This window comes from Trachymyrmex cornetzi, unplaced genomic scaffold (genome assembly GCF_001594075.2).
Source record: "Trachymyrmex cornetzi isolate Tcor2-1 unplaced genomic scaffold, Tcor1.1 scaffold83, whole genome shotgun sequence".
Lineage (NCBI taxonomy): Eukaryota > Metazoa > Arthropoda > Insecta > Hymenoptera > Formicidae > Trachymyrmex > Trachymyrmex cornetzi.
The window spans coordinates 2,243,951-2,258,985 of NW_017300169.1; the positions used below are offsets into that span (position 1 = coordinate 2,243,951).

General features: G+C 30.8%; 1 protein-coding gene across 4 annotated transcripts in view; it reads left to right on the forward strand.

Annotated features, from left to right (window-relative positions):
• Positions 1-15,035, forward strand: part of Trpm (transient receptor potential cation channel, subfamily M) — a 28,679-nt gene that overhangs the window by 4,824 nt on the left and 8,820 nt on the right. For 3 of the 4 annotated variants that reach the window (XM_018519540.1, XM_018519539.1, XM_018519541.1), the window contains 14 exons: positions 1,820-2,006; positions 2,121-2,334; positions 2,412-2,571; positions 2,680-2,816; positions 2,889-3,045; positions 3,132-3,285; positions 3,375-3,683; positions 4,269-4,818; positions 4,913-5,124; positions 5,217-5,384; positions 6,446-6,655; positions 6,807-7,155; positions 11,716-11,861; positions 11,978-12,568. In XM_018519540.1, the coding sequence (XP_018375042.1) occupies positions 1,820-2,006; positions 2,121-2,334; positions 2,412-2,571; positions 2,680-2,816; positions 2,889-3,045; positions 3,132-3,285; positions 3,375-3,683; positions 4,269-4,818; positions 4,913-5,124; positions 5,217-5,384; positions 6,446-6,655; positions 6,807-7,155; positions 11,716-11,861; positions 11,978-12,568 (3,544 nt within the window). Of the gene's footprint in view, positions 1-1,819; positions 2,007-2,120; positions 2,335-2,411; positions 2,572-2,679; positions 2,817-2,888; positions 3,046-3,131; positions 3,286-3,374; positions 3,684-4,268; positions 4,819-4,912; positions 5,125-5,216; positions 5,385-6,445; positions 6,656-6,806; positions 7,156-11,715; positions 11,862-11,977; positions 12,569-14,570; positions 14,765-15,035 lie in introns of all 4 variants that reach the window. The other variant, XR_001940511.1, reaches the window with a different exon arrangement.

The window sequence follows — 15,035 nt, forward strand, 5'->3', positions numbered from 1 at the left end:
AAAAAATTATTCTCTCTCTCTCTCTCTCTCTCTCTCTCTCTCTCTCTCTCTCTCTCTCTCTCTCTTGCTTTTATATGGAATCTATTTGTACGTGCATTATGTATAATGAATATCGGCACATAGAGTTGCCATCGATCTGGAAAATCGAGAAAAATCATGGAAATTTAAATTAATTATGGAAAACCTGGGAAAGTCAAGGAAAAATATAAAATAGTCTGGAATTTTGAACTTTGCTCAATTCCTTAAAGCGCTTTTATTTGAAACAATTGTTATAATTTTTTAAATAATCTGGCTAACATTTATAATCAAATACTGTTTTTTTTACTCCGTATTGCGAACTATATACTAGGCCATGCATCAGTCATTAGGTCAAAAGAAATGTAATTATTTTTTTTTATGTAGAAAATTTGGACATTTTACAATGTTGAGCTTATTTTCTGTTTAATTTTCATACAGTTTAATACGAACTTAATGCAACTTTAATTAAACTTTGTTGTAATTAAGATATATATTTTATTAAATATATTTTCTATTTTTCAAACTATGAAGTTAAAATTAAAATGGGCAGAACAATTTTAATAAGATAATTAAAATTTATATATTTTATTTTCCTTTAATCATCTTTTTCCGTTATAATTGCATTGTTTTTTTCAATAGTCATTTACTTTTGACCTGAATTTACATCCAAGATTTCATTATGCTGTTAAGCTTCTAAATCTAAATGTATGTTGTTTTTAATAATATAAGACAGCTTTCTTACAATCCTTGCTTCTAAATGTTAAAATTTACCTAGTCTAAATGTTAATAATTTGTATTTGATATTGGTCATGAAAAATTTTCCATTGGAAAACCTGAAAAGGTCAGGGAATTTCAAAATTTATTTTTTGTGGCAACCCTAAATATCAAAATGTTAATTCAATAATATGATATTATGAATATATCATGATAAATTCATAACTATATTCGTTTGTTTTATACGATAAACATTTTTGTAATTTGTAATGATATAAGTAGATTATTTTTAATGTAAAATGAGTTCAATATGTAGATAAGGCGAGGCCTTATCTACAACATGTTAAAATATCTATTTATCTCTGATGCATTTATATCCAAAAACACATGTATATGTCGTTAAAATTCATAAAGAGAGTGAATTGATGTACACACAATTCTTACTTATAATTAATATGTATAAGCAATGAATTATTTAAATACTTGGTACTCTTTTTAAAGTTTAATTTATAATATTTTTAATACATATAGAATACACACACAACAAACCAAATTATAAGTCAAGAAGTGCCCTATACGGTCGATGTTGGATCATGGTAGCTAATAACATCGAATAATATTGCCTAATAATAATACTTTTATGTAAATTTTTAAATACATTCTACAATTTTATAAACTGCTGACTACTATCGAACTTGAAACGCAATCTTAAAGAACGTTGGAATAATACAATATAAAATTAATTTCGGAGGCATTATTTAATTTAAAATATTAATATTATATCAACTAAAAAAAGGATTTATTTATACTCAGGAAAAACTATATTATTTATGCATAAATAAATGTAAATAATACCTTCGAAATCAATATTGTATTGTATTATTGCGTACGGCGCGCGTGCGCGTGCTTACACACACACACACACACATATTATACGCACATGTTTATAAATAAGATATTAAACTTAAATAATAAATTACTTATTACGTATATGTTTAAATAATAAACTTAAATAAAATATTAAACTTAAAGTGTAAAGATATAATAAATATTTTTATACATGATATAATTTGTTTTATTGTTATAGATGTTGCTGTGGCTATTCATACACCCATCATTGCGGAACTGGGGCTGATGTGCAAAGTTATAGTCTTAGTGAAAACAGGGAAAAAGATTATGAGCAATGGTCTTCGGGAAAAAATACTCGTCCCTTTCCTACTGATGCATATGGTACCATAGAATTTCAGGGTGGTCCGCATCCTACAAAAGCACAAGTATATATTCAATGCTTTTTATATTATTAATATTATAATAACGTTTTTATAATTATAAAAATTATAATTATTATATCATAAGTAGGGAATTGATGTTGCACATATTTCTTGTAGTATGTAAGATTAGCTCATGATACACGGCCGGAACCGATTGTACAGCTATTATGTCGAGAATGGAATTTAGGACTGCCCAAATTATTAATTACAGTACATGGTGGTCGGTCAAATTTCGAGCTCCAACCAAACTTAAAGAAAGTTTTACGTAAAGGCTTATTGAAAGCCGCTAAAACAACAGGGGCGTGGATATTTACAGGGGGAACAAACACAGGTACATTTCTATTCATGAAAATTATATCTAGTAATAGTTTCGATAATTTCAATTTTTTAATGTGTTAATTCTTGTAGGTGTTACACGACAAGTCGGTGATGCATTATTGTTAGAACGTTCTCAACGACAAGGTCGCGTAGTAAGTATAGGTATTGCTCCTTGGGGAATTTTGGATAAAAGCCACGAATTAGTTGGTCGCGGTGGAGAAGTGTCGTATGATTGTGTCTCTTCACCATGGTAAGATTGCATGTTTACAATGTAAAGATATTATTGAAACATTATTTATGGGATTTTGTAAAGTGTATTTGTGTGATTTTACAGTTTTCTTTATATTTGAATTTGCAGGACTAAATATACAGTATTAAACAATCGGCATGCTTACTTTTTACTAGTAGATAACGGTACTGGTGGTCGATACGGTGCAGAAATTGTTCTCCGCAGAAGATTAGAAAAATATATTTCAAATCTGAAATTGCAACCATGTAAGCGTTACAGTGATTTATATGAATTAAAATTTTATAATTCGAGGAGCTCTAGTTCATCGATGCTTCTAGATACACACAGTAGCATACCAGTAGTCGCATTAGTTATCGAAGGTGGAACGAATACGATCCGTGCGGTTTTAGAGTACGTGACGGATGATCCACCTGTACCCGTAGTAGTTTGTGATGGTTCGGGACGCGCAGCTGATTTAATTGCTTTTATGCACAGGTAATGACGAGCTTGCATATTATATTCATACATATTTTTTAAAAATATATGATCATGCATATTTACGAACTATACTTTTTACATAGATGGAGAGATGGACAAACTGGTGATGGAGAAGGACCATTGGAGGGAGTTAAGGAACAAGTTTTAGAAACTATTAAACGTACTTTTCAAGTTTCTGCCGAACAAGCGAGTCAGCTCTGTACAGAACTTTTGCAGTGTACACGAAAAAAACATTTGGTATCAACATTTTCTAGAAATAAAATTTAGCTTTGTATCATATTAGACTGAAAATTCTCTAATTATAAGTGAAAATTATATTCTTATAGATCACTGTGTTTAGAATATCGCAAGATAGGCCGCAAGAGCTCGATCAAACAATACTGACAGCTTTGTTTAAATCGAAACAATTATCTCCAGCTGAACAGTTGTCCCTTTCTTTAATATGGAATCGCGTGGATATTGCTCGAAGTGAAATCTTTGTCTATGGCCAAAAATGGCCACCCGGTGCTTTAGAACAAGCTATGATGCAAGCGCTTCAGCACGATAGAATAGACTTTGTGAAACTTCTACTGGAAAATGGAGTATCCATGCGGAAATTTTTATCAATACCTCGTCTTGAGGAGCTATATAATACGGTAGGTCAGTTTTATTTTTGTAGCGGCATTTTTCTTAGTAAACAATTTAAATATGGGTAAATATCTGAATATGAATAACGTATATCGCTTGATATAATAAACAATGTTATTTTTTAATTATTATAAATTTATATATTTTTTCATATTTATTTATATGTGTATGTGTGCGCATGAAGGCCTTGAAGGAAATTATATTTGCAAAATCACTATGCTGTCTGGAATCTTTGATTCTCCTTAAAATATATTGTTAAACACAAAAATTTAAGAGACACGGATTTTTTATGTTTATTTTGAAATTTAAAGGATAAAATAATCTTTCAAAGATAATTATGTATATATTTGATTTTAAACAATTATCGTTGAAATAATAAGGTATATTTAAAAGTGTTTTAGACAAAACTTTCATAATTTTTTTATGTACTTTACGGCTAGTATTAAGATTTTTGTTTAATAATATATTTCAAGAAAAGTCAAATCAGTTTTGGAGAAGTCCTTTGTTAATGGAAAATTGGATTACTCTATAATTTTTAAACATACGTGGAGCATTTATATATTATATATTTCGTTTTTTTTTTTTTTAATTAGAAAGAAGGCCCATCGAATACATTGGGTTATATCTTGCGCGATGTACGGCCGAATATCCCACGGGGTTACATGTATACATTGCATGACATTGGTCTTGTAATTAACAAGCTAATGGGTGGAGCGTATCGCGCACAATATACACGGCGAAGATTCCGCATGATTTATACGAAGGTGATGAAGAGATCTGGCGGTGGCCATCAGCAGCATATGCACCGAAATAGCTGCGCTCCGAACTGTAATACGCGTTATTACACAAGTTCCAGTGGGAAGTCTGACAATTTGACCATGAGTCTACTTGCCGAGACGTTACCGGCTAATCGTGATACCCCTCTCTTTGATTATCCTTTTAATGAGTTGCTTATTTGGGCCGTGTTAACGAAACGTCAACAAATGGCTTTGTTGATGTGGCAACACGGGGAGGAGGCATTAGCCAAAGCGCTTGTCGCATTAAAATTATACAAGGCGATGGCACACGAGGCGGCTGAGGATGATTTGGAAACTGAAGTTTACGATGAATTACGAGGTTACGGCAAAGAATTTGAAAACATTGGTACGCATAAATACGAAATGAATGATTAATTGTAGATATGAAATATATTACATAATTAACTGTAAATTGTGCGTTTTTTTTTTCCAAATATTAGCGGTCGAATTATTGGATTATTGCTACCGACAAGACGATGATCAGACGCAGCAATTGTTAACTTCCGAACTTCAAAATTGGTCAGGGCAGACATGCTTATCACTCGCGGTTACAGCAAATCATCGGCCATTATTAGCGCATCCTTGCAGTCAAATTATCTTGGCCGATTTATGGATGGGTGGCCTTCGTACACGTAAAAATACTAATTTAAAGGTTAAATTGATTAATCTATTGTAACTAATCTCATTTCTATTGAATAATCGAATTTAATATCTAAAACATGTATGTATTTAAAATATTCTTAGGTGGTTATGGGATTATTTTGTCCTCTATATATAACTCGACTGGAGTTTAAAAGTAGAGAAGAATTACAACTGATGCCCCAAACGCAGGAAGAGCATCTGATAGCTTTAGAAGATGAAAAAGAAGATAGTGATTCCGAACACAATGTACCAGCAGGACCAGATATCGAGGTAATTATTATTTTGAATCTTAGAGACTACAGTGTGATAAGTTAGTCGTAAAAATTTCAGATACTCTTAGTTAATTATGTTCTGATTACCCAAAATTTTTCATGAAATTGCAGTAACTTATTAACATTACATAAAATTACGAAATAAATTATATTAATTACATTAATGAGATTACTGTGAAATAATATAACTTGATATATCCACTGTACAGTTAGTTGAGATTATGTAAGTCTTAAATATACGGAGAAAATATTTTATTATTATAATTTACCGCAAAATTCGCTACAAATATTATGTTTAATGAAGATTATGTTTAGTGAGATAAACATGAGGCAAATTCGACAACCTATTAAACAACATTATAATGATAGAAATTTTTAAATATACAAAAGATATTTTATAAAGGACCTAATAAAAATTACCAAGCAAATTGCAAATAGTTTTAATGCAAAATATGATAAAAATACATAAAAAGGGAGCAAATCCAGATGACTTTGACATATTGTCTTTGACAAATGTTGTCAAGGTCATGACCTTGAGTGACCTTTAACAAGTTTCAGCTGTTGCTCAATCTCTCTTATTCGTTAAAAAGTTATTAACAAGAAAAGATTAAAAAAAATAATGTCTTATTTTTGCCACATACAATATTCAGGACTATTTCACACTCTTTCCTGCTTACGTAATGACTTTTTACGCGAAACGAGGTCCAACCCACCACCCTCCCATTGCCTAGAGATATTTGTTAATTTTTAGATCAAATATGCATATTTATCAATTTCATGTTTTATAAAACATTATAAAACACGTGCAAACGTTTGTCGCGTGAACATTTGATAATTATTACTCTATCCAACTTTGTCTTATTTCTATTATTTGGCATGCTACTTTTTTGTGAATTGTTGTATAAAATTGAATTAAATTTCTTTCTTCCTTTCCTCGGTAAACATTTCAAATTGAATTAATATTTATTTAACCATGCACTATTTAATAATATTTAAGAATATTTTCAGTATATGAACAGTTAATTTGAATAGTTTTAAATTATTTATGCTTTTCTGTAGGCTTTAATTAGCAATGAGCACAATACAATAATCAAAGAGACGATTGTTCAAGAGAATGGAAGAGTACTAACGGACATTGATGATGAAATACATCGCGCTTATGGTCTTCGATCTGAATATTATGATAACAAAACAACCAGACCATTAAAATTGAGAAAGAAATTATACGAGTTTTATACTGCTCCAATAACAAAATTTTGGGCAAACGCTGTAAGTAAGAATATTTATATGTATTTATTGTCTTAATGTTTATATGTAAATGATATATGTATTTGTATATTTATTTATTGACATATTTATGTTTATTAATATAAACGGTTGTAATAAAACAATATGTAAAATAAAAATACTTTTTTTGTAGATAGCATATATTATTTTTCTGCTTTTTTTCTCATACTGCATTTTGGTGCACATGGATGATCATCCGTCATTAGCCGAAATGTATGCTATCGCATATATTTGTACTCTTGGATGTGAAAAAATACGAGAAATAGCAACCTCGGAACCTGCGATGCTTTCACATAAGTTTAGCGTGTGGGCATGGAATATGTGGAATCCCTGTGATGCCGCTGCTATTATATTTTTTCAAATCGGACTAGCATTACGTTTGCGACATTCGACATTAGATGTAGGTCGCGTCATATATTGTGTTGATTGCATCTATTGGTATTTACGAATACTCAACATCCTTGGTGTCAACAAATATTTTGGTATGTTTGAAATATTGAACTAAAAGTAATTTGATTTTACTTGTTATATAAAATGATTATATATTTGATGATTTATATATAGAAGGAAAGGTTAATATTCTGGAAGGTAATAGTATCAGTCATTTTATATATAAGCAAAAATGTTTATATAAACATGTGTCTTACTCTGAACGGTTTCCGAGATAATTTAAATGTATTGAAAATCTTGGCAAACACTTGTATAATCACAATAACATTGGAATACTGCACGTAGTAAAGCATTGGCGGTATTCTTCAACAGCAGTAGTACCACTACCATCGTAGAGGCATAATAATACGTACATACAGCATTTCTGCATATACAACATTTGTGGAGGATTAAAAAAGTTACTTTGTAAAAATAACTAGTTACAATTACAGTTTTTTTTTCTTTCAAAGAGTAATTAAGTTACTTTTACAAATTATCCTAGTAAAACACATGTTAATCTTTTATATGGTTCTTAAACGTTTGTAGAACATTAGATACGTTTAGAAAACGTATATAAAACATATATAAAACGTAGGTATATGAACCAATAAGTGTTACCTGGCTACCGACTTTTCAGTTACTTTTGCGTTACTTTTTTGTCATTACAGAACAATATAGGTAATATTGATATTATTAGGACCAACAAAAAAAAATATTGATTTATGTTTTTATATGTTATACAATCTTACTTGAAAGACAAGAAAAAATTAAGTCAGAAACACATAACAAAACGTACAACGTAAGCGTAAGCGAATTGACCAATCACAGTAGAAAATTTCAAGCAATAACTTTACGTTTCTAGGTAGTGATCATGTAACTTTTTTCCTAGGGCGGAAACGTGAAAAGTAAAAATTTTTATGTATATATGTATGTATGTGTATATATATATATATATATACACATACTTATACATACAAATTTTCATGTTTCCGCCCTAAAAAAGAAGTTATATGATCGTTCTCCAATATTACTTTTAACCGATTTTTTTACTGTTTATGTCTTACTGTCTTATATTTTTCTACGTGTCATGGGTTTTACAGACAATACAGTATAATGCAAAGCCAAAATAAAGAGCTATACGTATCTATTAACTTTTTTTTACAAAAGATAAATCAGTTGGTGTAAAGGGAACACATAATTGCTTTAAAAAAATATTTTCAAAAAGGATAATTTTTTAAATAAGCAACTATGTGTTTTTTTTTACACCAACTTTGGTTGGTGTAAAGAACTTCTATAAACTTTCTGTTCATAAAAGTGTAAAATATGATTATCAAAAAATTAATAGTTTACAAATTATTTAATATTTTATGTCAATATATGCCAAAATGAAGGCATATAAAATATCTCGTAAACTATTGGTTTTTTGATTTCGCTACCTTAATACTTTTATATGCAGAATAATTAGAGGAATCACATTGTGTAAAAAAAAATCATACAATTTTATTTTAAAAAATGGAGGTGGCTTTCATCTCTCTCTCTCTCTCTCTCTCTGACGTCTCTACTTAGAAAAAAAAACAACATGACCAAAGTACATCCCCCTCGAAACCGTTCCACTTTCATTTGAAACATTTTTTTATATCGTCAAAAATAAGCGAGATATTTCAGATAGTCGATTTAAGTGGACATCACTCTGTATGTATGGGATCTTCCCTTTTCAAAATATTCTTACGATTGGTGGTTTCGATTCTATTCCACCGGATAGCTGTTACCGACGTGAAGGTGGTGTTTTATCTCCGAGTTTTAATAAAGAAAGCTTGGACTGTAAAAACTGACATTTGACGCTCGTTAAGTTGTTGTTATACTGTTACGGTTTTCTCTATATTTGTTACGTGTTTATCTTGTAACAAAGCTCGTTCTTAAAAGACTGGAGTTATTCTTTCGAGAGCCATTCGTGGTCCGCTAGCGTGTCGCGAGTGAAATAATCTGCGAGCACGACGCGAGTATAACATTTTAAGGGTTCAACTCCGGATACACCAAGACACCAGCTCTCGATTCCGGAGATTTCTTCGGAAATTGTGATCTTCCACGCGATGATGTCCGAGATCCGTGAAGTGCGCACGGAGTGAGGCCGAATTTGCGACGATGCTGCAGCAACACGACGGGAACTCCAACGTTTGCGAGAGAGGATTCAACAGCTAAGTCCTACAATAATATTTCTTCCGCGAATGATAGTTCTGTATTAGCGGGTCGCAAGACGCTATGTTATAAGTCAAAGCCAGATGTTTTCGATAGAACAAACAACGTGGCGAGCGTTTCATTCCTTTGAGATGCTTGATTTACATGAGTCCCCTTTCTCACGAACAGAATGCTTGATTTTCGTGAATCTCCTTGCCTTTTTGGAAATCCTAACATTTCTTGGAATTAGAAAATAAAATAAAGCTTTTTTCTGGGATGTTTTACATTTTATATCATAATAATATTTCTTGAAATATTGAAAAATATGATACTTTTTATACATTATGCAGTATACATATATCCATGATGCACTGTATAGTGTATTCATAACTAAACTAATGTTAATAAAAAAGATTTATTTGGACTATTTTCCATATAAGATATAATAATCTTCCAAAAATCCTGGAGCAAAAATTAAGGCATTTAGAGGCCCATGAGAACTTTTAATCAGCTTGACTTAAGCTAAAATATTAAAATTTGAAACAATTTGACCGAAACTCATTTCCCATAAGATTTGTGTAGGATTCTTTCAAGAATCCTACTGTAGGGAAAGTAGATTTGCAATTTAAGATTTTGGCTAATATGGAGGTGGAAAAGTTTTCCTTGGAGTTTTTTTAGCCGAAAGTTTTTCAAAAATTAATTCGTTTACTGGGAATTAGGAAAACGAGAGTTACTACGTTGCATCCGCAATCTGACGGACATGTTGAACATCAAACAATTCTTTATCTAAGTTTATTACGAAAAACCAGAAAGATTGGGACAATTGGATTCCTATATGTTTACTAGCTTACCATTCATCAAAGCATGAGGCTACAGACGTTACTCTTGTAGAATTATATTTCGGTCAGGATCTCCTTCTACCAACAGCTTTACTACGAGGTAGCGTTTCGAGAGAAAGGAAGGAGAATTTGGAAGATGACTATATTTTGGCATTAAGAGGCAAATTGGATGTGATTCATCATCATGCTGGACAGCATATAATTTACAGTTTTTACGGATCAAGAATCATTATGATCAAAAGGGTAGACGGATCATTTTCGATATAGGACAAAAAATCTGGTTGCATAGAAGGAAGCGAGAAAGAAGGGAATAGCTTCGAAATTACAAAGTGATTAGAAAGGACCTTACGATATAATTAAAAAACTGAGTGAGGTCGTTTTCGGAATTCGGAAGTTAGTTAGACACAAGTACAGTTCGTGCGGATAGGCTTGCTCCTTTTATTGAGATAATTGACTAAAGGGTTGTCTTTTAAAGAAAATGGACAAAAACAATAGAGAATCTTTTTCTTTTTATAAAAGCAATTCTATCCTTGACTTTTTATTATTACTTGAAAAGAACGGAGGAAAAGCGGTGCTGCTTGTTGAAGAAGATGAATGAGCGGATGTCGATTAATTCATCCGCGAACAAAAAAGTCCGAACTATCATTTATAGAGATGAATATCATTGTTGGTGTTGGCTGTTAAAAGGAAAGTTCAACTATCCGCAGTTGAATGGAATAGACATAGAAAACTGATCATATACTAACAATCTGTTGAAAAAAAATCTTGTCAAATGTAATCTTTTAAAACTATTTTATCTTCGGTTTTTGATCTGGTTTTCCCGAGGATCTTTAGGTTAATCCCGAGGCAGGGACTTGGAAAGAGGTACCATATGGAATTTTTCTCCTCTTGTTTGGACGAGAGAGCTTTAAAGTTAAGTAAATCATTACAAATTGTATGTCATCGAATTTCGGAGAGCCTGCAGTTCGAGAACTTTGGAAGAGTTCCTGGGAAGGAGCAAAAAGTCATATTTGATAGAAATCTAATGAACATTGTTGAGTTTTTAAAAAAGAAGAATCTATGCCGCTTGATCTATGCACTGATTTTTTGGAAGTGTTCGTCAAGCAATTGAAAATAATCGTATAACATATTCTTATTTGTTTCTTCAATAAGCTGCTAGCGTCTCATTATATTCTTGAAAGAAAGTGAATTATAAAATATTTATACTCAAATTAAAAATTTGTCTAATTAAATTTGTCTAATTTTTGATAAATATTATTTAGAAATTTTGTTCTGACAGAACTATTGCGTTATGGCGAATCATTTTAGCGCAATTATTGCGAAAATTTTGTCAGTTCATGATGCCATTATTATACAACGATTTCTTAATGTGCCTATCGGGGTCGAAAACCGTTCGGAATAGAGCATATGTTTATATAAACATTTTTACTTAAAATGATCGATGTTATCACCCAGGATATTGACCTTATCTCTTGAATCACTCTCTATAGATATATAAAATGACTATATGTATAGATAATGTTCAAACAATTGAATATGACTAAGTATACTAAATACGCATTTTGATATATATACATATATATAAGATAATTTTTGTAGGTCCTTTGGTAACCATGATGGGAAAAATGGTTAAGAATATGATATATTTTGTGGTGCTTTTACTAGTTGTACTTATGAGTTTTGGTGTAGCTAGGCAAGCTATATTGCATCCTAATCTTGCACCAGAGTCGCGTATAATACGAGATGTACATATACATTTTTTACTTCATATGTATAAAAAAATCACATCTAAAAAAATCTGTACATATCTTTTTTTTAATTGAAAAAATTCATACACATATAATTATACTTTTTTTGACAGATATTTATGCAGCCATACTTTATGCTGTATGGAGAAGTGTACGCGGATGAGATAGATCCTGATTGCGACGATCAGCCAGGAATGGAGCAGTGTCTTCCAGGTCGTTGGATCACGCCTCTTGCAATGGCCGTGTACCTTTTAATTGCCAATATTTTGCTGATAAACCTGTTAATTGCGGTGTTTAACAATATTTTCAATGAGGTAAATGCTATAGCTCATCAAGTCTGGATGTTTCAACGATTTACCGTCGTTATGGAATATGAACAGAAACCGGTGTTGCCGCCACCGCTTATAACGATTTGCCACATATATTTACTGCTGAGATATTTTTTGAAACATATTACACAAGGTAAAAGTGGCACCGGCGAGACCTCTGACAATGGACTGAAATTGTTTCTGGAAGCTGATGACATGGAACGACTGTACGACTTTGAGGAAGATTGCGTCGAGGGCTATTTCCGTGAGCAAGAACTCAAGTTGCAAATGTCAACAGAGGAGCGTGTGAAAATTACAACAGATCGAGTAGAGAACATGCATCAAAAGATCGAGGACATCAATAAAAAAGAAAGCAATCAGAATGTGTCTCTTCAGGTATATATAATTTATATCAGAATGTTTATAATCTAGAAAAACTTAGTAAACCTAAAATTTTCACGGTTTTTTTTATCCTAGAAAAGGATAAAAAATCAGGGATTTTCATGGAATTTTATTAGGATTTAGAAAAATCTTTAAAATTTAACTTTTTAATAATCGAAGCATAGTGTGCTTGAATTGGAAATTGTATAAATTTACAAGAAATGTGTGTTTAAGCACGAAAAATCGCCTTGATTATGCTATTTTTCACTCATGCGTTTACTTTTAAAATTCTGAAAACGTTATTTCTTTGTTCATTCTTTCTTCATACAAAATGTTGACAATCAGTTAGCAATAATTAGCATATACATCTGTGTATAATATTAATATGTAATATTAATATTAATAAATTGGTGTAAAGAAAACACATAATTGCTTATTTACACAATTATTTATTTTGTCCACATATTTTTTTAAAACGACTGTGTGTTTTCTTTATATCAACTGATTCGTTTCATTATTCTGTTCATAAAAGTATTAAGGTACAATTACCAAAAAAATCAATAGTTTACGAATTTACAAATTAACATTTTATGATAACATTTTAATGAAGTTGACCTTAAAATGTCCCCAACGCCTCCACCCATAAAATAATTGTTTTCATTATTTGACGTTCCCTTTTGTACTGAACACATTAATATAAACAGTTTCTTCACATATTTTCAAATTTCGCTAATAATAAAATCGACCATTTTATATGAATCACCCTGTAAATACAGGGTATTATCGTATAAGTGATCAACCCATTTTATCCCGTACACTAACAGAGATATAGACCTAATAAATATAATATCAAATTAAACAGCTCAAACTAAACTTTATTGTAAGCACAGTGATTACTAAAAAAAAATTATTTATGTTAAAGAACGGAAAGATATATGCACAATTTTGCACGCTAACGTAAATATCTTGATATAATAAAAGTTGTAATACCCTTTTTAATAAGTACAACGCGCGCGATGTATGATACAACAAAATTATTTTACAAATTATACAAGTTATTTCGGTTTAAAATTTAGCAAGCGACTATCTTTTTAGTTTCGGCCCTGTGGTGTAGCCAACTTCCGACTTTTGATGATTAACATGTAACATATTCTTATCCCAGAAAACAAAAAATCATTACTACGATATTATTACAACGATATTCTATAACGTGTAACGTTTTCAAATATGTTATATTTAACGTTATACACAACATCATTATGAGCAAACTTTAACACTTATTCGGAGGTTTCTTTAATATTGATGTTCTATTATGAAATAACGTTAAATAATGTTACATTAATAATAATGAATCAACATCTTTTAGGAACGTTGAATTACAACATTGTAAAATGTTGAAAAAATAGAAATGTTCAGTATTCGTTAAAAAAATAATGTCTTGCAGATATTGCAATACAATATTCAAAAATATTGATTCAACATTTGTTTAATATTGCATAAACATTCAAGAATATTAGGTTTCTGAATTAATTTTTATATAAAACTAAATGAAATATTTTCAAAATACATTTCATTTGCTTTCATCTTGGAGCGTCTAGGTCACTTTCTAGAAATCATAGGAAAAAGTAATATACAGGGTGTCCCGGACTTACGGGATCACCTCTCGTGAATAGATAGATCGGAGTGAACTGAGTCCTATATCATTTTGCAATTTCGCAATACTTTAAGAGATAATTTCTAAAGATCACCGGATAAGCACGTATCCGCACGTTATTAAAAATTAAATTTAAGGGATACATTGTTTAGTAAAATGTTTATAATTAGCTCGAAATTCTTCTCGTGGAAAATGGGATACGACAGTAATTCTCTATCAATATAAAAGAATCCTATTAATTAAGCTCATGATTATGCCTAATTTATGGCACATAGAATGGCACGAGAAATAATGTAAATATTGTGCCGAAAAAAGGGTTTGTGATACCAATCATGTATCAACTTATTATCGTTCTTGGTTAAGGTCAAATCAAGGAAATTTAAACTGTCGCTTTCTAACTCCATGGTGAACTTTAGTCTTGGATGGTATCCATTAAACGTATTCAATAGTGCATCGACATTTTGATCCTGTGTTGAGAGAGCAATGTCATCCACGTACCTGAAGTAAAATCCCAAAGTAAACATAATTCAGTTTCAAAATCGGGAGATCAAAAACGGGTGAGAAAACCACCGATTTTGCGGTCACTTTATTATTTTCGAAAAATGAATAGTTTACAAGATATTTTATGTTCATGTCAATATGTACCGGAATAAAACGTATACTTATAACATATCTTATAAACTATTAATTTTTTGATAACTAGAACTCTAATATTTATATATAGAATAATTAGGAGAATATTACGTCATTCGTTAAAATCATACAATTTTTTTAAAAAAAGAAGATGACCTTTAGATCTTTGAAGTTTGAAGCTACTATATCTAATAA